Below are 24,419 nucleotides of genomic sequence, written 5' to 3' on the forward strand. Positions count from 1 at the left end.
TTTTTCCTCTGGCTGCTTGTAGAATTTTCTTTTTATTGCTGATTTTCAAGAATTTGATTATGACATGCCATGTTGTAGTTTTCTTTATGTTTATCCTGCTTAGAGTTTGTTGAACCTTTTCAGTTAATGGGTTTCATCAAATTTGGAAAATTTTTGGCTATTTCTTCAGATATTTTCACTGTCCTTGCTTCCCTCCTCTCCTCCTGGGACAGTTACACGTATGCTGATACACTTGATACTGTTGCACAGCTGTTTAGTTGTTTTAGTCTCTTTTTTCCCCCTTTAGTGTAGCAGATTTTATCACTGTGTCTTCAAGTTCTCTGCTCTTTTCTTCTGTAGTGTCTAATCTGTTGTTAATCCCATTTAGTTAATTTTTCATTGCAGATCTTATTTTTTCCAGCTCTTGAAGCTCTGTGTTTCTTAACATCTTCTATTTCTTGCCTCGTATTTTTTATGTTTCCTTTTACATCCTTGAGCATATTTTTAGTACTTGTAGTATCTGTTTTAAAGTCTATATCTACTAATTCTACTGTCTTTGTCATTTCTGGGTTCTTTCTCTTGACTAATTTTCCTCCTGTTAGGGGTCACAGTAATTTTAGACAGTCGTATATCTAGTAATTCTGAGAGGATGTTGGACATGGTGATTGTTATGTTTTTGGGTATTTTAAGTTTTTTTGTCTTTGAAGAGTGTTGAGGTTTGGCAGTCAGTTTAGTTAATTGCAGATCATGTATATCTTTTCAATCCTTTTTAAGCTTTCTTAGGGCAGGTCTAGTTTTTTCTCTAGTGTACCCTGACTACTCTGGAAAGACTTCGCTGGAATGTCTCTTGTTGCTGTGGTACTCAGCAAGGACTCTGCACTCTGGCTGGTGGAATTTGGATGCCAGCCCTGTGGGAGCTGTGAGAACTCTGTGCCTCAGTGCTTCCCATGGTCATTGTTGCCTGGCTGTGTGGACTTCCCCCACACGTGTGGAGATTCAGCCAAAGACTCGAGGGGCCCTCTGCAGACTTCAGGAGCTTGTTCTCTGCTCAGCTTCCTCTTTGGTATTCTGCCCTGCAAATTTCATGTGACTTAGCCTTCTTCAGCCCCAATCTCTGCTCTGCTTGAGTTCCCCCTCCCTGCACTGAGTTCTAAAAACTACCTCTTGGTAGACAGCCTGGGCAGCTGTTGATCCCAGCTGGTTTGTTACCATGTACTGCCTGCTCTTCTGGTTTTCATTGTTGGTGGCAGGGCGATTCTGTATCAGTTACTCCTTTATAACTGGAAGTGGAAATCCTTTTTTTTCTTCTTATTACATGGACTGGAACCATATCATTGCTAAATTGTAGTAGTTGTGGCAGGTATCTTCTGTAAAGCATGATATTAGACATTGATTTGAGATAGAATTATTTTTGTAAAATAAGAATATTCTCCCTGCATTTTAAAAACAAGAATGAATGCTCTGTTAACTGTACTGCATTTTTAGAAACTTAAGACGAAAGTGGTTTTTCCTTTTGGTCTATTGATACTTGAATTATATAGGTTTACTAATATTGAGCCATTCTTACATTTCTGAATAAACCCTTTTTTCTTTTAGCATCTTGTTTTGATATCATATTGATGTTTTGTTTCATAGCAAATATTTTGTATATGTTTTTCCTTAGAATGGATGATGAACTTATTGTTGGATATAGTGCAAGATAAGACATCTTCAGCTGACCTTGTACATCTGGCTTTTAAATTTCTTTACATCATCACCAAGGTAACATTTACATAACACCTTATAGTTGACAGAATGCTTCTTAATGTACTTGATCCAGAAGTTACATTCCAAAATTTTATTTCTTAGGAAAATGGGTCTCCACATCATAAGTTGTGAGTTTCATTATTTTTGTACCATGTGTTGGGGATCAGATGTTAGTGATCCAGGGGGTCCTTTGGCTGAAACAATGTCCAAGATGTTTAGCATCTTGCATTTGAATAGACCAAGCACCACCTAGCTGGAAAGGAAGAGCCAGCGAGTGAGGGAGAGATAGGACTAATTCAGGAAAATTTCTTGCAAGGAGAAAGCAAACAAGTGGTTGGAAACAGAAGCACTTTTCTAACTTGAATGTGCAGATGAGTTTCCTGGGGATCTTTTACAATGTGGGTTCTGAGTGAATAGGTTGCGGGGAGCCTGATATTCTGCATTCTCCCAAGCTCCCAGGTGATCCACGTGCTGGCCTTCAGACTTATCGTTTGTGGTTTCGATTGTGGGAGTGACTCTGCTGTCTCAGGGCAGCGTTTGTGGTTCTGTGGGGCTTCATGTGGTCGTGCTCCTGCTGTATAGTGGGGAGGGACCCTTGGCTCTGAGAGAGCGCCCTAGGCGGGCTGCTGTGCACACTTCTCTGCAGCACAGTGGCTCGAGTGCAGGGTCTCTCCTGAAGGTGTAGTACCACTGCGTTTTGTGGAAGCCCTAATGAATTTGGGGAACTTTGAGGTTCTTGAGTGCTTTTTCCTCATATATGTCAGAGGGCAATCATATAAACAAGGTGGAAGCAAAACTTTTTCGTTTGTGTGACATATGTATATTTCTGATGAACCACATACAAGATTTGTTAGTCAAATTGGGACAGAACATGTTTTTGAAATGATGTCAGAAGCAGATAGTGTTCTTATTGTGTAATCTTACTAAGTTGTATCACTGTAATCTAATGTGAGTCTCTTTGATCATTGGGTGGTAAAGGATTTTTGATGAGAAGAAAAAGATAAACTTTGTTACTGTCTGTATTTTGTAATTATGTAATAATTCAGTGTCTTTTTTATTTGGTAGGTTCGAGGATATAAAACATTTCTTCGTTTATTTCCTCATGAAGTAGCTGATGTGCAGCCTGTTTTAGATATGTTTACAAATCAGAATCCCAGAGACCATGAAGTGAGTGTCCCTTTCTCCTCCTCCTCATCTCCCTCCTGTTCTTTCTTCCCTGTTTGCTCCAATCCTGTGCTGGCAACTTCATTGCATGCTTCCTTCAGTTTTATTATCTTGTGCTGTTTGTATCTCTCCCACCCTCCCTCTCTCTCTTTTTTTTTTGGTCAGGAAGATTGGCTCTGAGCTAACACCTGTTGCCAGTCTTCTTCTTTTTCTTCTCTCCCCAAAGCCCCAGTACACAGTTGTATATCTAATTGTGTGTCATTCTAGTTCTTCTGTGTGGGATGCCACCACAGCATGGCTTGCTGAACGGTGTGTAGGTCTGTGCCCAGGATCCTAACCCATGAACCCTGGACTGCCAAAGCAGTGTGTGCACACTTAACTGCTCGACCATGGGGCTGGCCTCCCCCCTTTTCTTTTATTCTTTTGGCTTTCCCTTTTTACATATGTTATTTTAAATTATTTTCTTTTAAAAAGGAAAAAAGGTGCCTACATACAGTGTGGTGATAACTGTATCACCATCCACATTCTTTTTTTTTTTGAGAAACATTAGCCCTGAGCTAACATCTGCTGCCAGTCCTCTTTTTGCTGAAGACTGGTCCTGAGCTAACATCTGTGCCCATCTTCCTCTACTTTATATGTGGGATGCCTGCCATGGCATGGCTTGACAAGCGGTGCGTGGGTCTGCACCTGGGATCCAAACCAGTGAACCCCAGGCCACCGAAGCGGAGTGTGTGAACTTCACTGCTATGCCACTGGGCTGGTCCCACCATCCAAATTTTTGTAACTTGAAATATAACCATGTTGAGGGTCCCCAGGACCACCCCCCTGTTCCATGATTCCCTAGGACCACTCACAGGACTTGGCATGTAGTCATTCTCACAGCTGTAATTTATTATAGCAAAACCAGCAAAGGGAAAAGGCACATAGGGTGAGGTGTGGAGGAAACCAGGAGCAAGCTTCTGGAGTCTTCCCCCAGCTGAGTCACACAGGGCACTGACTTGTGACAACATGTGTGAAATGTTGTCCACCAGGGAAGGTCGTAGAGACCCGTGCCCAGGTTTTTATGGGAGACTGGTCATGTGGGTATCCTCTGCTGAGTACATAACAAAACTCCAGACTCCCAGAAGGAAAGTAGGCTTCAGCATAACCATGTGGTTTGTACAAGCAGTCTGGGCGCAGAGAGTCGCCCTTAGCACTTAGGGAACGGTGTGAACCCTCCTGAGATCCAGGTTCCCAGATGCCTGCTACTGATGGCCAGTCTTGTAAGTAGGCCTTGTAAGGAGAGCCGTGGGCCTGCCGTCGGGTGCTTCTGCGCGGTGCATTCAGAGGAGCACGCAGTTTACACCTACACCCCTGTGTGCGTTCTCTCGTTGGGGATGTGCCTGGTTTTAGCTGAAGGCATGGGTGAGCGCTCCCCTTGCTCTTCTCTTCTCCTCCTCATGCCCCTGGTGGGTGATTCTAGGGCCAAAAGGGAATGTTGGTTTATTGACTACTGAAAATAAGCGCCCTCCTCTTTTACTGGAAGTTGAGAATTTTTTTATTCGTATGCCTTCTGTTTTTTTATCTTTTTATCTATTTTCTACTTTTTTTTTTAAAGATTTTACTTTATTTCCTTTTTCTCCCCAAAGCCCCCCAGTACGTAGTTGTATATTCTTCGTTGTGGGTCCTTCTAGTTGTGGCATGTGGGACGCTGCCTCAGCGTGGTTTGATGAGCAATGCCATGTCTGTGCCCAGGATTTGAACCAGCGAAACACTGGGCTGCCTGCAGCGGAGCGTGCAAGTTAACCACTCGGCCACGGGGCCAGCCCCTATTTTCTACTTTCTCAAAGGCCAATTGCATGCTGAATGGGGCTGCTGAAGAGAAGCTGTTACACTAATGTATTACGATTTGTCTTTTTCTTTTCTTTTTTTAAAAAGACATTTTATATTTTTTGAGGAAGATTAGCCCTGAGCTAACTGTTGCCATTCCTCCTCTTTTTGCTGAGGAAGACTGGCCCTGAGCTAACATCCATGTCCATCTTCCTCTGCTTTATATATGGGACACCTACCATAGCATGGCTTGTCATGTGGTGCCGTGTCCTCACCTGGGATCCGAACTGGTGAACCCCGGGCTGCTGAAGTGGAACGTGCGCACTTAACCACTGAGCCACCAGCCAGCCTCCTATTTTTCTTTCTGTTTCTTTTGTCTGCTGAGGTAGCCAGCTAAGGCCGTATGACCGAAGGTCTGTGTGGGTGCAAGAGGAGCTGACGATGGTCTGACCCAAGCCTCTGAGCTCAGCAGCATCTGAAAGGCTTGTAGGGCAGTGAGTGGGAGGGAGGGCAGCAGGACCCAGCAGGGCATGCAGGTTACCCCCGTTCTGTACACAGGAGTCATTTTGCTTTGACTTAACTTCTCAGACTTGGGAGACTCGCTACATGCTTTTGCTGTGGCTGTCCGTGACCTGCTTGATCCCTTTCGACTTTTCACGCCTTGACGGGAACCTCCTCAGTCAGCCTGGGCAGATTCGAATGTCCATAATGGACCGAATTCTCCAAATAGCAGAGGTAAGTGTGATTGTGCAAGTGTTTGGCTCCTCTTTAGTGTCCTCTTTCTTGCTCCTGCTGTTTCTTGCGCATTAGAGTTTAATCAGGTACCCTATTGACATTTATATACTTCTTAGACTGCTGCTGCTGTTTTTCAGTGACGTACAGTTCCATTTCATAATTTACTTGGGAATTGTGATAATTCATACAGGGGTCAGGATGACTGACTTTAGTAAATTTCATTTCTTTGTAGATAATGCAAATACTCTGTTAAGCATAATAATGAAATAGAGGTTTCAGGGTGCACTGATAAGAGAAAATAAAGGTCCATTTTAAATTTACTTTTAACATTATTTAAATAACACATAATGTAGGAAAACTAGGAAATAAAGAGAGGCAGGAAAATATTAAATTGAAATCTGTCAAATCCTAGTGCTAAGGGGTGACACTTGTATATTTCTTCAAACTTTTCCTGATGCGGATGGTATGCATACAGACACAGATTATGCGTAAAAAATTACCCCAGACTTGAGTGGTTTAACATGAATTTACCATTTCATGGTTCTGTGGTCAGGAATCTGGCTATGGCTTCGCTGGACCCTCCACATCAAGGTCTCCCCAGGCAGCAGTCAAAGCTCACCTGGGGCAGGGTCCACTGCCAAGCTCTCATGGTCATTGGCAGAAGGCAGATCTTGAGGGTGTTGGACCAGTGGCCTTGGTGTTTTTCTGGCTGTTCCCGACCGCGTGGCCCCCCTAGCATGGCAGCTTGTTCTGTCAAAGCCAGCAAGGGGCAGGGTCTGCGAGCAGGACGGAAGTCATAGTAATGTGTTATAAATGACGGAAGTGACCCCCAACCGCTTGCCAAATTTTCTTGGTTAGGAGCAAGTCCAGCCCACATTGAAAGGAAGACACAGGGCTGTGTTAGAGTCAGCCTGCCACACTTACCTATACCAAGCAGTCACTGAGTGCTTGCTCTCTGCCAGACACCGTTCTGAACACTTTTCCTGTATGAGCTCAGTTAACTTAGTGAGGCACTTGACTGTTTCTCTCCTCATTTGACTGAGGAGGCAGCGGCATAGACATCAGTGACTTAGCTGGCCCCTTTCTCCTGATGCTGGACCAGATGTGCAGGCAGTCCAGCTCCTGAGCCCACACTCTTTGTAGCACTCCACGGTGCCCATGTTGTGTCCTGCTGTCCTCTGGCCTCTTTCCCCTTCGCAGGATATTCTGAATGTCTTAAGTCAGTGAGTAGCTGTCTCCCTCGTAACCTTTAAGGGAAAAGGTGCTCCACTGTGTTCTGATTTGTGACGTCTCCTCTTACAAGTGGACGTTTTGTTTCTTCTGGCTGTGTTCTGTTAGAAACAGTGTGATGATGCGTACCCTTCGTGCTTGTCCCCTAAGTGGGGTTGCACGTGGGGCCGTACATGTCTGAGGTGTGGCAATCTGTATGGGATTGTCCTCCAGAAAGCCTGCCCTGAGAAAAGATCTTGTAAGTGTATCATTTGGAAAAAAGTTAGTTGAGGTGAGAACTGGAAACCTCTTAAGGTGGGCGTCCCAAGAACAGCTAGTCACTTGTATGAACCTGAAGCCCTCTTCCATCTGCATGGGGCCTCCTGACTGTTCTGCACACTGAGATGCTGATGGGTCCCAAGTGTGTCCCACAGACACACCGCGATTCTTTGTCGTAGTTGGGTAACACAGACAGCTTCCATTTTTCTGCTGTTTTCCCAAATGTGTGTTTCAGGTATGTGATCCCGTGCGGTGTGTAGATTAGGCACTTTCCTGAGGGTGAGCACAGTGGTTGGTGGCCGTAGCTGTCAGCTCAAGTTTAGGAGTGGTTTGTGCAGATTTGGGATTTGGCCTCTGCCTACAAGCTTATTCCTGACCCGGGCTCTCGGGGAGCCACTGAGTATGGCATTAGCCAGCAGAACAGGTCCCTGAGCTCTGCATTGTGGGTGTAACAGTGCCTGTCCTTTGTCCTTTCTTCCAGTCCTACTTGGTGGTCAGTGACAAGGCCCGAGATGCAGCTGCCGTCCTCGTGTCCAAGTAAGTGCCCAGTAGGCCCCCTGCGGTCGTGTTGGTTGGTCTGTGACTGGCATGGTCTAAGAGGGTTTGTCTTACGTACCTTCTGTGTCACCTGTGTGGTCCTCAAAGGAGGACACTGTGCTGACGGGCCTGGGGAAGTCTTGCCTCTCCTGAGAACTCACTCTCTCTCTTTGAGGGAGCATCAGGCCTCGGTTAGGGGCTCCCGGGTGACCTGATGGGCCCATTAATGGAGCACAGATTTAGAAAAGGTGTATCAGTATACCTGGGTATGACGTCACCTTTGGGGTGTGGTAATTAGGCCTTTAACAGTCGCTGAGAAGGCAGTGTATGCAGTGGCGTACGGTGATCAGGAACTACGATTGGGCCACTGTAGCCTGAGATAAAAATCTGCAAACATTTTATGTTAACTGAAAACCAGGTTGTGCCTCAAACAGGTGAAGGTGGTTTTATCTGATGAGCTTTGTCACGTGAACCAAGGAGTGGGTCTGGAGTCTCCAAATGCCAAAAACGCATTTCAAAGCTGAGTAAACTGGTTGGTGAAATGTGGAAATGGAAGAAAGCAGTTTTTCTAAATTAATCTTTTCTTTGACATGTGATTTAAAATATGTGTATAGAGTAAATAAATTAGAAAATTTGGCTTTTATTCCCCCTCTATCTTTGTGAAAGTTGAAAATTGGCTGTAAAAAACTTGGAATTTTTGATTGGGAAAATGGGCATCACTTCATTGAGAGTCACTTTACGCTTGGGTGTATGACCTTCTTGCACGGAGTGGGAAGAGAAACACTGAATTCCTAGGGCAGTGAGGGCACTTGCTAACCCCAGGGCAGAGCCTGGGTGTAAGAAGCCAATTTTAGGAGTCGGGGAGGAGGCACTTGAGCCTGCCCGAGACGCTCCGCCTGGCGGAGGGAAGCTCGTTGGATAGAGGCTTCTCATGTTTTTGACAAGGACTGAAAAACATTATGGGTTTCTTTCTCTTTTTTTTTTTTTTTGAGGAAGGTTAGCCCTGAGCTAACGTCCACTGCCAGTCCTCCTCTTTTGCGGAGGAAGATTGTCCCTGAGCTAACATCCATGTCCGTCTTCCTCTACTTTGTATTTGGGACACCTGCCTCAGGATGGCTTGACAAGCACTGTGTAGGTCCGTGCCCAGGATCTGAGCCAGCGAATCCTGGGCTGCTGAAGTGGAGTGCGTGTGCTGCTGGGCCAGCCCCTATCGGTTTCCTCCTAATTGTAAGAGAAATCAAGTGTGTTTTGGAAAATAAAGAAGAGTTCAAAGTACAAAATAAAACTCACGTGGACTTTCATCCCCCAGAGATGTGACTGTTCTTTGTCCTGCCACTCTCTGGGTGTGTGTTCTGTCCATGGGCATGTTGGTGCACACGCTTGTGCGTACCGGCTACTGTATGGGGTACCGACAGTCAGCCCTGGAGCTTCAGTCAGTCTTCTTCCAAGAGGTGATTACCGTGTGAATATTTCATTGCTTCTCCAACCTCCTCTTGGACATGTAACTGCTGCCCTGCCAGTTTGTTAGTAACATTAATACTGTCACAAACATTCTGCATAAAGGTTTGTACCATTCTGATTGCTTCCTAGAAATGGAATGAGCATTTTAGGGCTTTTAAATGCAGTTACTAGAAAGGTTGAACAAGTTGAAAGTCACCTTTTCCCCATATTTACCAACACTGTGTGATCTTACAAATGTTTGCCAAATTTGTTAAATGAAAAATAATACCTGTTTTTATTACTAGCAGTACTGAGGGTTTGGTAGAGTTATGCTGAGCTTCACTTTGTGGAGCATCGCACCTTTGGGGTGGGGAGGGGGGTGAAGCCCTAAACCTTTATTCCCTCTATGGTGTCTTCCAGGAAAGGTGATCCCAGAGATCCGGGGTGGCGTGGGGGCAGGTTCAAGAGCTGACGGGACCTTGCCACACCATCTAGTGGCTGGGACGAGCAAGCATTCCTCATGGTTGTGCTGTTTTTCAGCGTGTTGAGGACGAGCTAGCCAGTTGCAGGCTGTAGGTGCAGCCGGGGCTGTGCAGCGTTTCTTCCAGTGTGTTCTAGAATGGGCAGGTGCTGTGATTGGAAGAGGTCTTAGAGCTGCTCTGGGTTAACCCACCTTGTAGCACGTCGCAGATGTGTGCCAGGTTCTGATTTGCATATTTCTCAGCCTTTCTTTGGTGGGTTGTTACACTAAAGTCATGGGGCATGTGTGGCGTCTGTCCCCAGTCTGGTGTTTCATGGAGGAGCTGCCTGTCTCACCCACTCTGCCGTCAGGTGTGAATGCTTTCCCGTTTACCACCTGCAGTTCTGGAGCCACACCTCTTTCCCTTTGTGAACTGAACCTTTAAAGGTCAGCTGCATTTTGTGTAACTCTCGATGATGTTACATTGATGCCAAGACATTTCAGTAGGCGTGTTCCTTTATAGAAACTCTTCAGTGGAAAAATATGCCTTTATTCTTACTGATTACATTAGTTTTGAAAAGCAGATATTTCTGTCTCATTATAAAAGCAAGGTATGCTCCATGTGGAGAAGTTGGAAATTTTGGAACATAGAAAAATGACACATTTGTAATTGTAATACACAGTATATGTGTTGTATTTCTGTTGTCTTTTTCTGTACCCTTACTGCATTGCATATGTACAGCACAATCTCACTGAGTTAGCACCCTACTTTCCCACTTAATTCCACAGGCCTCTCCTCAGGAGAGAGGAGACGGGGGTGGGAGGGCCTGTGCCTGACCTCAGAGAGATCATAGTGGGGAACCAGCCCCCGAGGGCCGTGGTCCGGGCAGCATCTTGTTTTCTTGGATTGGGGAGTGTTGTGGGTATCTCCTGAAGGAGGACATAATTCATAGTGCAGAGGACAGACGTCCTGGCATGGAGACTCATCTGAACAGGAGGATGTGGGAGCTGGTAAGGGACGAGTTCTCGTCTGTTGGGGCCTTGGTTGACCTGTCACCTGTTTGTTCCCTTCTGGCAGGTTTGTCACCCGGCCTGACGTCAAGCAGAAGAAGATGGCGGATTTCCTGGACTGGAGCCTGTGCACCTTGGCCCGCTCCTCCTTCCAGACCATCGAGGGGGTCATCACCATGGACGGGACGCTGCAGGCCCTGGTAAACACTGCCCCAGGGGCGGGGACAGTGAGCAGTCAGCTTGTGGAACCTTTGAAACGGTGGGGATAAGTTCTGTTTCCCTTTGTCTCGTTCTGAAGTAGTTGGAACGTAGGCAGAGATTTAACCCTGACAGCATAGTGAACACAGTTTCTTTTTTCCGCTGCCTTGGCCTGTGCCTTACCACCCAGGGCTGGCCTTGGATAGTTGGTGCTGGGCTTTCTGCTCCAGCAGAGGTGGGCCGAGCCAGCCTTGCGTGCCACCGCCAGGGGGCAGTGGTGCCCGGGGAGCCAGGTCAGCTGGCCGGGCAGGCAGGGGCGCGTCCCCCGGTTTCCTGCTGCTTGATTGTGTTAGAGTGTGTTGTTGGAACCAGCTCCAAGGACGCTAGGCAGGTGATTTGCAGTTTGCTTTTGTTCGGATTCTGAGGTTGGGTGTTGGTGACAACTGTGTTCGACACAGACGGCGCCCACCTGGAGTGTGCTCTCCCTTTCCTGGCGATGTGCTCTACTCGTCCCCAGAGTTGCCGTTTCTGGTGCTAACCAGGAGGAAAGATCTAGTTTAGCTTTCTTGAGGAGGGGAGGCTGCCGCACCATGAAGCTCTCTGAACTCTTGGGTCAGCCCTCCCCTCCCCTGGGAGTGAGCAGCCCCCGTGGCCCTCATGGCCCTTGGTCATTGTGGGCACAGCGCCTCCTCTCTGCTCTTCACCTGCTGTGGGCGAGACTTTGTTCTTGTCCTTGTCTCTGAAGCTTGAGAGGCCGATGGCCCACTTTCAGGAGAGCAGGGCATTTTGGACTCCATTTAAATGGAGGCGTTTGGGGCTGTGACTCAGCATGATGTCATCTTCTTGGGTGTTGTCCCCTCTGCTTTCCTTGGCTCTTGTGGGTTCTAACGAGGTGTTGAGGGTGTGAGGGCCGCTGGAAAGTGGGGCTCATGGTGTGATCACCCAGGGCAGGGCGTGCAGGATGCGAGAGGAGAGGAGATGGCAGCTCTGGGCTCCTGTGCTGTGCTGGGCCTGGGAAAGCCCTTTCTCCCTGAACGAATGCTGGGCCTTGGCCGCTTAGGGAATTGCTACCCTGTTCTTTGTCGTAGAAATGTTCTCTGCATCTGTTTCTTCCTATTCATGTTGCCATTGTCTTCAGGAGGGATTGTCATTCAAAGGATGAGAATATTTCAAGACATCCTAAAAAGAAACCTGAAAAAATAAAACATTTCCTGAATTCTTGTAGTCTGTTGAGGTAATATCTGTTCATGCTTCCTTTCATTCTGTAAATAAATGTAGTATGTTTTACAATGTGGTGTTTTTTTTTTGCTGCGAAAGATTAGCCCTGAACTAAAATATGTTGGCAGTCTTCCTCTCTCTTTTTTTTTCCTTCCCCAAAGCCCCAGTACGTAGTTGTATATCCTAGTTCTAAGTTCTTCTAATTCTTCTATGTGAGCCACTGCCACAGCATGTCTCCTGACAGACAGGTGGTGTGGTTCCATGCCTGGGAACTGGGCCTGGGCTGCTGAAGCGGAACACGCTGAACTTTAATCACTAGGCCACCAGGGCTGGCTCTGTACAGTGGCTTTTAAAGATTAAGATATAATTCATGTACCATAAACAGTTCACCCTTTTAAAGTGTATAAATCAGTCATGATTTTGTATGTGCACAAGGTTGTACAACCACCACCACTACCTAATTCCAGAATATTCTCATCGCTCCTAAAGGAAAGCCCACACCCATTAGCTCTCTCTCTCCCCCCGCCCCTTCCCCAGCCCCTGGAAACCACTAATCTACTCCCTGTCCCTGTGCATTTGCTTATTCTGTACAGTGCCTGGCCTTTTGTGTCTGGCTTCTTTCATTTAGTATGTTTTCAAGATTCATCCACATCGCAGTGTGTGTCAGTAATTCATTCCTTTTTATGGCCAGATGATGTTCCATTGTGTGGGTATTCTTAGCTCTGTTGAATAATCCTAATCTGAACTTTTTTTATTTTGGTAACATTGATTTATAACATTATGTAAGTTTTGGGTGTACATCATTATATTTTGATTTCTGTGTAGATTACTTCATGTTCACCACCCAAAGACTAATTACAATCCATCCCCACACACATGTGCCGAATCACCCCTTTTGCCCTCCTCCCTCCCCCCTTCCCCTCTGGTAACCACCAGTGCAATCTCTGTCTCTATGTGTTTGTTGTTTAATCTGATCTTTCGTGTATAAAATTTTGTTTGAGCGTATATTTTCAGGTCCCTTTGATATGTAATAGGTTTGAACAAAAATTTAACAATACCGTAATTTAAGTATTTTCCTGTGGTTCTGAGGTCTTTTAAAAATTTTTGTAGGGGCTGCATACGTGTTGTGTTGGTGGAACGCAGGTGTCAGCCTGTGTGCCCCGGTGGCTCTCGTTCCAGCTGTGGGGGTGCTGCGTAAAGAGGATTGTGTTGCGATTTCCAGTTTAATGGCTGTGATGGAGGTCAGTGCAGGGGGAGGCTGCCTGGAAGGTGCCGAGTGTGGAGCGGAGGGGAGGGGAGGCATGGGTTGCAGACTTGGGATTGCAGAACTCCTGGGGGAGGCTGTCTGTGTTTTAGGTAATTCTGGTGAAGGTTGGGTGGCTGGGGTTGTGATGGTTTATTTGAAGGTTTGGGAGTAAGTGGATTCTTAATTTTTTGCCATGAGGCACAGTGAGGAGTCTTAGGTGTGGAGAAACGCCTGGAAGGGCTGACAGTGCAGCTGGAACTGTCAGTCGCCGTGGCCTCGCAGGGTGGAAGTTAGACCCACCTGAGGGTGGGCGGTGCTGTGGGAGGGTAGGCACTTTGCTCCTGACTCGTTTCTGTGGTTGTGGTCCTCCTGTGGACCTTCTCCCAGTTAGGAGTCTGCGTATGTGACAGGCTCCCAGGGTCTCCTGCAGTTGCCGTCCAGGGGCCATTGCTGCATTCGCGTCAGGGCAGCTGAGCCACCAGGGCCCCTACACTGCAGGGCTGGAGCCAGCTGTGAACTGCCCCAGGAACCTGCAGGCAGGTGGATCCTGCATGGCCCCTGCCCCGGCTGGCGGTGGGAGGCGGGTTCCCTGGGAGAGGCAGTGGTGGCCTGCATGCTCTGCCCACCAGCGAGGGTGCCCTGCAGCTGCTCCTTGTCCCTTGGTTCCAGTCCTCAGGGCTCTGATGCTCTTCTCAGCTTGAGAACATTAAGGTGCCACTTCTGTCCAGATCTGCAGTTGCTGTGCCCCTGGGCCTTTCTTTTATGTTTTGATCATCTTGTTCCTTGCCTCTAGATTGTTGCAAGTTTTCTGTTTTTTCTTCCCCACTGGGAGGCACATGAGTTAAAGAGCAAGACCCAGTACTGTGACAGGCCAGCTTGCTGCCTGTTCTCCTGCCACCTGTTGGAGTAAGTGGCATTCTTTTCTGCAGAATTGAAGTAGCTGGGAGTGGGCACTTGTTTTTATTTCCAAGTTCCACACTGAGGAGGAGAGTTCTCTCTTTTTTCTCTTCCTCCTGAGGAATAAAAAGATTTTCCTGATGGCTTCAGGCCCCCCTGCGTGTTTGTTGGCAGAGCCCGAGGCAGGTGCACCCTCCCCCAGCCAGGTGGCACCGCAGTGCTGTCTAGAGATGTGCCCTCAGCACTAGTGAGCAATAGCCTGACGCAACAGCCTAGTCAAGCAGGTGAATGAGACTACTGTGAAGCCACGGCCCACGGGGCCCAGCCCCCTCTGGGGCTCCCAGGGCCAGGCGCATCCCTTCCAGAGCCTTCTGAAGCCCAGTGTTTCTTCGGGAAGACCTTGGTCTTTCTGGATCATGCGTCTTGTTTCCGTTTCTCTTTTTGAGGGAGCCATTTCTCTAATTGCTACTGCTGCCCTTGGGCAGGAGCAAGCTGTGCTGGGTGCTGGGCTCTCCCGAGCTGGAGCCGGTTTCACCATGGGCTTGTCAGACCTGAACAGCAGAGGCTGGGCGTCCGCTGTGCATGATGAAACTTGCAGGTGTATTGTGCTTCAGGATCTCATCTGCTTCCTTTGATGCACTTGGCTGTGTTTTTATCCACCTGTTCATTAGTGTGGGTTAGGCGAAACAGGTGAACTCGTAACAAGTACCGTCGAAACTGGGCTTTGAGTGTTTCTTCCCTGAAGGGTGTTCCTCTTGCAGTGGTGATTTTTAACTCTGGAAGGGGAACAAGTGTTTGGCAACTTCATGTCACTAGCAGGCCCCTTTGCCTTTTTAGTTTTTAAAGATTGGCACCTGAGCTAACATCTGTTGCCAATCTTCTTTTTTCTTCTTCTTCTTCTTCCCAAAGCCCTCCAGTACACAGTTGTATACTCGAGTTGTCAGTGCCGCTGGTTGTGCCGTGTGGGACGCCGCCTCAGCATGGCCTGATGAGCAGTGCCATGTCCTCACTTAGGATCTGAACTGGCGAAACCCTGGGCCACCGAAGTGGAGCGTGTGAACTTAACCACTGGGCCCGGGGCCGGCCCCCCCTTTGCCGTGTTAAAGCACTCTTTGGTTTAGTCCTGTTTAAGCATTAGGATTAATGCACATTGAGGAAACTCAAGGAAGGAATCTGCAGTATCAGAAACTGCAGGTGGTTGTGTGAGTGTGCTGCACCTCTGCCTGCGTCCTGGGTGCTATGCTGGCTTGGCGCTTACCACCCAGTGGAAGGTTTAATGACTGTGCACTTTCTCCTCTGCCTGCTTCCTGTGATGACTGAGAGGTGGGCAGCGCTTCTGTTTCTGAGATGGGCTTTCCATGTGAAAGTGTGATCAGTGTTAGGATCGCATCTCCCCTTCACAGTGAAGCTGCCTTTACTTTGTCAGTGACAGAGGCAGACGTCTTGTTAAAGGATAGAACAGTTGCAAACGACAGCATTAAACACCAGGTAAGCAACGGACAGCTGGCACCTGCACTCCCACCCACGCCTGAGTGCCACGGGGGCCTTGCCCAGGCTGCCCTGGTCTGTGAGTCGTTGAAGTGAATCAAAGGAGTCTGGTGCTCAGGTTGCAGCACTGTCGAGCAGACTGCCCTCACCGCGTTTGGTGGGACGCTCCAGGAACACATGTCCTGGCCGCAGATGTTGCAGTTGGCTCTGCCCTAGGCGCTTTGCTGCCGCGAGGGAGGCTGATGGATGTGGGCCAGTCCTGGGCGTTGGGACGTGCTGTGGCAATACCTGTGATCCCAGGTGGAGGTGAAGACCTTGCTCCACGCTCCCCATCCGGAGAGGGAAATAACAACTCTTGCCTCAGAGGGTGGTGTGAGCTGACTAGCACAAGTCGTGGCCTCTCATGATGAAAGAGGCCATTTGGTTGTCAGGGTGCTTCTTGGGGCGGCTTTGGTCTCTCTCAGGGCTCTCTGGGGAGGGGCCCCTGTCGGTTCATGTCAGGTTCACTTGGGCCAGAGGACAGATTATGCAAATTGGGCTTTTAGTCATAGCACCTGCAGGGTTTTGGGTGGAGGAAAATATGGTAACCATTTGAATATGTACACTTTTTGGAATGTGTGTACATTTCTGTCATGTTCCTGTGCTCCTGTAGAATTCAGGTGAAATGAGGTACCTTCATTTTCCTCGTGGGTTTGAAGGAAGATGCCGAGCAGCCAGCTCTGATGCTGTCTTATTCCATGCAACTCAGCATTTTGTGTGGGGCTGCGGCACTGCACGAGTCGTGTTGAAGCCTGTGTGGTGTGTGGCACGCCTTTAATTCCACCGGCCGGGTGGTTTGCACACCTGCTGTGTGACAAGGCGACATGTCCTGCTGGACAGGCGTGCACTCGCTTGCAGGCAGCCTGGCCTGGGCCCACACTGGGAGGGGAAGGGGCCTTGCTGGTCAAGGGCTCCCCTCGCCTCTAGATGAGAGGACAGACGCAGAGGGCTGTGCGCCTGGTTGGTGCAGAGCCACGTGGCTGGTGTCCCTCTTGTTGGGCCTGGCCTGTGGCCTCATTGCAGGCCATCAGAGGGCCTCACAGCCCCCGCCTGCCCTTGGGCTGCGTTCTCAGGTGCCTGGTGCCAGGCCGCCCTCACCCTTCCCTCTGACGCGGGTGTCCCTCCGGCTCTGTCTGTGGGCGGCTGGCATTCCCCCCAGTTCACCTGGAGCTCAGATTCTGGTTTCTCTCCTGGCTCTAGAGGCCTGGTTCTGGGCGCCTGTTGTGCCTCTTCCGCAGGTCTAGAGTCGGGTCTGTTGTCTTGTCACCTTCCCCTCAGCCTGTGTAGTGAGGGCCTTGCAACAAGCGAGGATGCTGGGCACCCGAGTCCTGTCGCCAGGGGAGGTGGTTCTGAGATGTCTCCTGGGTTGGTGCTCACCTGGCTGCCCCCTCCGTGGCCCGTCCTCCCCCCTGTCCCAGAGGTCCTTGGCCTCGAGTGCGGCTCTCTGCCTGAGAGTGTGCTCTGCAGATGGGAGCTGGCCCAGTCTGTGCAGGGTCCCCCTGGGGCCTTCAGCGGCAGTCGTGCTCTGTCTCCCTGCGGCCGGTGCCAAGCGCTAGGCAGGGCCAGGCCAAGGAGGGACAGCAGTGGTGGTCTCCTGCCCTGGGACTCCAGGGTGCTGGGCTCTGTGCTGACACTTCCTCGTGTGTGCTCTAGGTCCTGGCGGCATGCTGCCGCTGTGTCACCAGGGAAGGGACAAGCACTGAGGTGTGTAGGCTGGAAGTGGCGGAGCTGGGACCCGGGCAGTATCCTCTGAAGGGGTCGAAGTGGTGGCTGTGCAGTCAGATGGGCTTGTCTTGGTGGATCCAGGGCAGGCGGCTCCCTCGATGGTGTTCTTGGTCCTGCACTTGTTTCCACTGCTCGGCAGCACTGCTCAGGCACCCACCCTGTGGGAGCCCCTCAGTGGGCTCGGCTCTGTGCCATCTAGTCCCTGGGCGAGGCGTGCCCACTCTGCCTCCTGGTGTTTCCTCGTGTCTCACTTGCACACGGAGGGCAGGGGGCCTCCTGTGGGCCTCTTGGCTGGGGTGCCCCCTCCTCCTGTTGGGCTCAGAGCCAGAGCGCCACCCCTCCCCACGTGGGGAGAAGCCCAGGCCGCTTCCTGAGCCGATCCCAATGCCAGCTCTGCCTGGGACGTTCCGCTGTGGGTCCCGAGTCCCCCAGCCTCTCCTGCTGCTTCTGAGCCTGTGGCTACTCTGCTCTGGCAGAGCACTGTACAGATTTCATGTCGGCTCATTTGTGTCCAGTTTTCTGTGGCAGAAATTGTCTTTTTATATCTCATATGTCACTGTGTTAGGCAAATAGGAGATGTGCAATCAGTGTTTTTTGGTACTTGACTAATTCAGAAGTGATTATCTTTATCCAGAAATTATTAGCAATTGAAGTAAGTGGTAATAACAAAGACGTATTTGGGAGGCACTGGAGTTCTCCTAATTTTGGGTGTCTCTAAGACAGTCCTCGTGTTTTCCCATTTCCTACAAGTCTTTCCTGTCTGCGGGCTTTCTTTTCATGTCATGGAGGTTGCAGCATGACAGTGTCGTTGTGGCTGTTACAGATTGATTCTGACCCTCATAAGGTGGGGCGTTCAGATCTTCCGTGTTTAAAAGGGGGTAATTGAAAGCCACTTGAGTGTTTTACCTTTGTGTGGTTCCCAGGTTACGAGTCTTACAAGGCTCTCATGAGGTGGGTACCCTCCGGAACAGAACCCCGTCTTCCTCCATGTCCTGAGTCCTGAGAGCTCCTGACAGAGGCAGCCAGGCACGAGGATCTGGGGAGTGGTGGTTTAAGTGGGAATCTTAGTGCAGTTACTGTTGGGCTCATGGTTACCACATGGGCCGTTTAGAACATTCAAAAGAGCTGGACGAATAGTAAGATAGTAGACACTCTATTGTGAGCAGATTGATTGAACGACATAGAAATTATGCCAGAAATGATGAAGTCAGGAAGTCACTGTCGTCTGGCATCTTCTGGGCTCTCCGCGTGCACCACGTGGCCTCATCGTACGAGGGAGGGTACGGAAGCTGCGCTTGCGGCTGTCCCCTTCACGGGGTGGGGCGTGGGTTTATGGCTGGGGTTTCAGTTTGCGTTTACCTTTCACTGTAAGATGGAGTAAATGTGTAGCACGTTATGGGAAGGTAAAAGCTAGACGTGATTATTTTGGTCGTTTAAACTTTTTTTAGAGAAAGTTATTTTTATTATTATTATTGAGGTCTTACTGGTTGAGAACATTGTGGAATTGCAAGTGTACATTATTATTTATCACTTTGTGTAGACTGCATTGTGCTCACCACCAATAGTCTAGTTTTTATTGGTCACTATACACATGTGCCCCTTACCCCCTTTCTGCCTCCCCCCACTTCTTCCCCTCTGGTAACCACTAATCTTAAACATTTGTGTATGATGTTAATTTTTATTTACATATTTGTTTACTTAAAATTCTTTATAATTTATTTGACACAATTTATTTTATCAGAAATTGTAGTTTTTTCGTTCTGAGTCCTAGCTGATTCTAATCAGTCATTTATCCCAGCCATAGAAAACTTAATTTCAACAATTAAATTTTCCTCTTTGGAGAGTCCTCTTTTCCCGGCAGTTGTGCAGTCCCGAGGAGCTGAACCAGGCGTGCTCTTGAGGGAAGATGAGGAGCTGAACCAGGCGTGCTCTTGAGGAGAAATGCTCCGATTCCTCTGGGGCCAGGGGAGCTTCTGACCTGGCCGGCCAGCCCCCTGTGAAGGTGTGGCTCCCCGTCCTGGGCCTACTTCTGGAGCACGGCAGGGGCCTACCTTCAGGACAGTTCTTCTATATTCTTGGACTCAGCTTCCTGTTGTTTCTCGGGGAGCTAGCTGTCCTCACCTTTGTGTTTGCAAGCCAGCAGAGGCACTGGCTCCAGTCAGGTGGTGGTAGGAGGGTTCTTTTCCTCTGAACTCCTGGGAGGGGGAGCTTCGAGCGTGCGCTGTGAGAGTTGCTCCGTATGGTGCCTTTGGTGTTATGTGAAAGACACAGAGCTGCCTTGGCTGTGCTGCCTTCCACAAAAAGTGTGGCTCTGGGGCTCACTGCGGCACAGGTGAGGGCCGCGGGCGAGCTCTGAATGCGTCCAGCTGAGCATGGGTTCTGTTGGTGCCGAGAGTCCTTTCTGAACACATTTTGTCCTCTTTGTGTGTGGCATGACTCTTGATGGGGCATGATACCGCTCCCTAGCATTGGGACAAGGCTCAGGAGCTGGGAGCTCACTCTGCTTGAACTCCATCCTGTCTACTTGTCGGTGTGTGTATGTCATGTCTTCCTGAGAGGCCGGGACGAGCCTCACTTGCCAGCTTGCAGGAGAATTCCTGGGCACTGATGAGTGCACAGAGCTGGTGTGTGGGAGACCTTTCTCCCGGGGCCTGGGGTGGAGCTGCTTTTCTTGGCCTTGACTTGGTGGTGCCTTCAGGTAGCCTCAAACCAGCATCTCCTGCTTGGCAGCCGGGCCGACTTGCTCCTGAGCAGCTGACAGCCTGTGAGTCATGGGCTTGGAGAACATGCCCCGGGGAGGGGAAGCTGCTTTGCACGTTGCAGAAGAGCAAGCCTGGGTGGGTAAGCAATTGAGAGGTGCGGTGGTTTAGAGTGATTCCTGAGAGGCTCGTTTTGTTTGCACCTTGCGCTGTGCTAGTTTCTGGAACAACAAAAACAGGCCTGATGGTCATTTCTCTTCAGCTGCGTGCTGCTGTTTTCTCTGAGTGGTATGATTACTTTGGTGGTTTCCAGTGGGTCCGTGTTTTATGCTTCCATGAAAGTGGGGTGCACCTCCCATTTTGTGGCTGAGTACTCAAGTCCATCAGAAGACCAGAATGTTTCTGTCTGGCCACTTGCTCCCATTGGTGAAGTTCTCTGTCCTCCGTGTGCAGCTGACTGGACCACATGCTCTCAGGAGTGAAAGGCAGTGAAGATGGCCCCATGTTTATGTGGAAAAAAACGACCAACAAAAACAAAGCCCTTGTCTTCGCTGATTTTTGTTCTTTCCTTTCCTCCTCTTGCTCTCCTGAGTCCGTTCCAGGAGAGTCAGTAACTCCCATGACACTTCCCTTTCTATGTACGGAGCTCCTAGGTTATCTTGTGGGATTCAAGGTCAGGAAAAGTGCAGGGATCAAGAGAACTCATCTTGTGCCCATAAAAAGATGGTGTTCGGTTCCCCCTTAGCCCAGACAGTGGCTGGCTACTGGGCCTTGGTGCTGGCCCCTTCTGGGTGGGGGCGGGGACCACCAGGGCCTGAGCCGGTGTCTCCGGGTGGAGGCCTGTCACGTCTGCCCGGGCCCAGTGGTGGGGCCATGTCAGCACCAGTTGTCAGAGGAATGACACTGGAAACTTGTCACTACTTTATTCTTTTCTCTTATTTAGATTTATAAGGAGTTTGGCAAATTAGCAATGCTCATATGTGAGAACATTTTTGGCATTAAGTATTTTAAATTCTTACTACTTAGTTAGTGAAGGGGACCAAAGAGTCCTTTAACCGGTGCCGAGTGCTGTCATTCCTGTGTCCTGACTACTGTGTCCATCCTCCCGTTCCCTGTAGGCCTTCTGCCCTAGTTGGTGTTCTCGGCTTACCTGGACTTTACAGGAGCCTCCTGGAAAGTCCTCATCTTTTAGTGTTCCTCTCCCTGCATGTGTCCCCTGGACTGTCTGTCAGGGCGGAATCCCATCGTGCTACTGCTGTCCAGGGTTAGACAGGAGCACATTGCCCACAGGGTGAATTTCAGCCCCTCGCGTGGTTCCTCAGTAGGGAGTTTGTTATCTGGGGCTCAAAACCCACCCCAAAGTCTGTGGCTCAGACAGCAGCCATTGTTCCTGCGTGTGGCTCTGTGAGTCCTGAGAAGCCAGGGAGCAGCACATATCTTGTCTCTGCCCCTAGATGCTGGGGGCCTTGGCTGAGAAGCCCACATGGTGGGATGGCTTGAAGTGCCAATCCTGTCGACTGTGGTGCCTGTGTGGCATCTCCGCATGTGGCTGGATTCTCCCACTGAGGCAGCTGGGTTCCCAGAGGGAGTGTCCCAGGGCAGTGTTGGGACAGCAGGTGGCCAGGAGGCCTCGCAGAATGTGCCTGGGCTCAGCAGTCAGAGCGTCGCTCCACCAGGCTCTGCTGGTTGAAGCAGCCGGAAGCCCACTGGTCTGGGGAGGGGAGCATAGGCCCATGGACCCCAGCTCTGGATGGGGGGCATGTCAGAGGACTTGCCACATGGGGTGACCATGTAATTTTACCCAAACTGCTTATTTGAGAAAAAGGAGGCTCTCTTCATAGTTCAGCTGGGCAACAGGATCAACTGGGATCCCCTGGACTGAGTGGGTGACGGTCACCCTCAGTCCGACGCCCATTCTGAACTGGCCCAGAGCTGCCTGTCTGCTGTCTCTCTTGGCTTCTCCCCGAAGGTCTGATGCTCTCACAGACCCAGCTGTGTATGTACATCCCGTTTGGGTCCCGCCTTCTCACTGATTGCCTGCATTTCTCAGGGAGAACTGGCTGCAGGGACAGCTTCTTTGTGAAGTTGCTTTGCCCTGGGTGTGTCTAGGCGTCTCACTGCCCCTTGTATGGACTTCCGTCAGGCTGCGTAGCCCACGGAATCCACATGGCTGTTTTGGTGCTTGGTGGCTCTCTCCCAGACTCTTGAGTCCCTGAACAGAGGGGACCAGTGTTTCTGCTCAGTAAGTGTTCTATAAATGGATGATTTCTGTCTGAAGTATATCAAATTGGGCACATTTGAATTTATGTGGAGTAAATTAATTTTGTATGTCATTTAAGTTATCCCTAGGGAATAGTTCTTAAAATAGTTTTGGACAGACAAAAGGAATATATCTATATTTACTTGGTAGGAAACATTTCTGATCTCCTTGATGAATGTGTTTTATGTTCATTTGCGTTTTATTCTCCAAGTGGCTCAGTGGAGTAGAGAGGATGTCATTGCCCCTGTTTTGTATACTGAGGAAACAGATTCAGAGAAGGGACCCTCCTGCCTGGTCACGCAGGCGTGCAGTGGTGGTTTGCGTGGCTCTCAGGCGGGGAAGGCCCGGTGCCCTCTGGTGCCCTGTTGGTCTAGTGCTCCTCTGTCCCACACGTGCAGATGGTCCCTCAGCAGATTCAGCAGATCGAGGATGAAAAACATTTTTATTCCACACCTGGTTAGAGATCGACTGATCAAGCCATTCAGGCGGTTTGTACTGAAAAATTGCTAGTCCCTTGCCCTGCCCTTGTCACTGCAGCTCGTCCTCTCAGACACCTCGCTGGCTTCTGAGGGTGACTGCTGCCCTCTCTACGTGACGTGCGCCCCTTGCCTGGCTTCACTCACGGTTTCCTCTCTCAAGTTGCTGGCTTGGCTCATTTACTCCGTTGCTGCCGTCTCCCAGCATTGGTGATGACGCTGCTCTTTCCAGGAGCTCTCGGTTGTAGCTGTGATACCTGACGGACCTCTGTTTCTTCTGCCTTGCCCTCCACGTGGGTGCTCCAGACCCCACCTGCTCCCTGTAAGGGGACGTCGTCAGGGCTGGGCCCTCTCAGCCAGCTGTGCCTTCACTTGTGTGTTATCTGAGTGGACAATATTTACATTCTGTTCTGTATCCTTACTAAAGTCTTTTGCTTTGTCTTTAGAGTTATTGCTTGTAACTTTTAGAATCAACAGCATTTACGTTATTCTGAATAACGCTGCTCATTGTGGGGGTTTCACTTTCTGTTCTGCAGTCCCAGTGTCCTTATAAAGGGGTCTTGTGCCTGGTGCTAATGTCAGTTGGATTCTACTTTCTGACATTCCCGTTGATCAAAATCCTGCCATATTGTTGTTTGTTTCATGTATGGACCATAATTTGTATAGTTTTGATTTTCCTGTAGTTTGCTTATCTTTTTCTTTTCTTCATCAATCCTTAATATAGTCTACTTCTAATATGTTCTGTTTATGCCTGAGACCCCCTTCTACCCTTCTGGAAGGTTCTACTCCATGCTTCTGCTGACTCTGGAGCCCCTCTAGGGTCATCTGGGCCAGCCGGCTCCTCCTTCTCCTGTAGCCCCCCAGGCTCTACTCTGGAGTGTCTTCTCACTGCTCCATTGAAAATTTGTTGAGTTTTGTCCTTATTGGATTTAGGAGAAAGCATTCAGTCTTTTATATTGAGTGTGATGCTAGCGGTGGGTTTTCACGGGTACTCTTTATCATGTTGAGGAAATTCCCTCTTGTTCCGAGTTGGTTGAGAGCTTTCATCATGTTGAATTTTGCCCGGTGCTTTTCCTGCTTTTATTGAAGTCATTGTATGTGTTTTGTCCTCTATTCTGTTAATATGCACATCACATTAGTTGTGTTTTGGATGTTAAACCAGACTTACATTCCATGCGAATGGGGGTAAACTCCTTTGGTTGTGGAGCAGCATTGGCTGAGCGTGTTCCTTGATTCAGCTTGTTGATACTTTGTGAAGGGTTTTTGTGTGCACATTCATGAGGGATGTTGGTCTGTGGTTTTCTTCTGATGTCTTTGGCTTTTTATCAGGCTAACACTGGCCTCATACAGTGAAGCTGGGAAGTGTTCTTTTCTCTGTTTTCTTAAAGCTTTTGTAGGATATTGTTATTTTTTCCTTAAATACTTGCTAGAATTCATTAGTGAAGCCATGTAAGCCTAGGGTTTTCTTGTGGGAAGATTCTAAATTACTAATTAAATTTCTTTACATGATACAGGTCTATTCAAATTTTATATTTCTTTTCTTTCTTTCTTTCCTTTTTTTTTTTTTTTTTTTTGCTGAGGAAGACTGGCCCTGAGCTAACATCCACTGCCCATCTTCCTCTACTTTATATGTGGGACGCCTGCCACAGCATGGCTTGATGGCAATGTGTAGGTCTGCGCCTTGGATCCAAACCAGTGAACCCTGGGCTGCTGAAGCAAAACGTGCAAACTTAACCGCTATGCCACTGGGCCGGCCCCAAATTTTCTGTGTCGTCTTAGGTCATTTTTTGGTAATTTGTGTCTT

The 24,419-nt window shown here is 49.0% G+C and overlaps 1 protein-coding gene across 5 annotated transcripts in view; it reads left to right on the forward strand.

The window, feature by feature from the left end:
- The window catches only part of TBCD (tubulin folding cofactor D), a 194,283-nt gene that overhangs the window by 14,908 nt on the left and 154,956 nt on the right, over positions 1-24,419 (forward strand). For all 5 annotated transcript variants that reach the window (XM_070483903.1, XM_014865030.3, XM_070483902.1 and 2 more), the window contains exons 3-7: positions 1,643-1,740; positions 2,791-2,892; positions 5,287-5,433; positions 7,403-7,458; positions 10,437-10,569. In XM_070483903.1, coding sequence (XP_070340004.1) covers positions 1,643-1,740; positions 2,791-2,892; positions 5,287-5,433; positions 7,403-7,458; positions 10,437-10,569 — 536 coding nt within the window. The remainder of the gene's footprint in view (positions 1-1,642; positions 1,741-2,790; positions 2,893-5,286; positions 5,434-7,402; positions 7,459-10,436; positions 10,570-24,419) is intronic.

Source organism: Equus asinus, chromosome 13 (genome assembly GCF_041296235.1).
Source record: "Equus asinus isolate D_3611 breed Donkey chromosome 13, EquAss-T2T_v2, whole genome shotgun sequence".
Classification (NCBI taxonomy): Eukaryota; Metazoa; Chordata; class Mammalia; order Perissodactyla; family Equidae; genus Equus; species Equus asinus.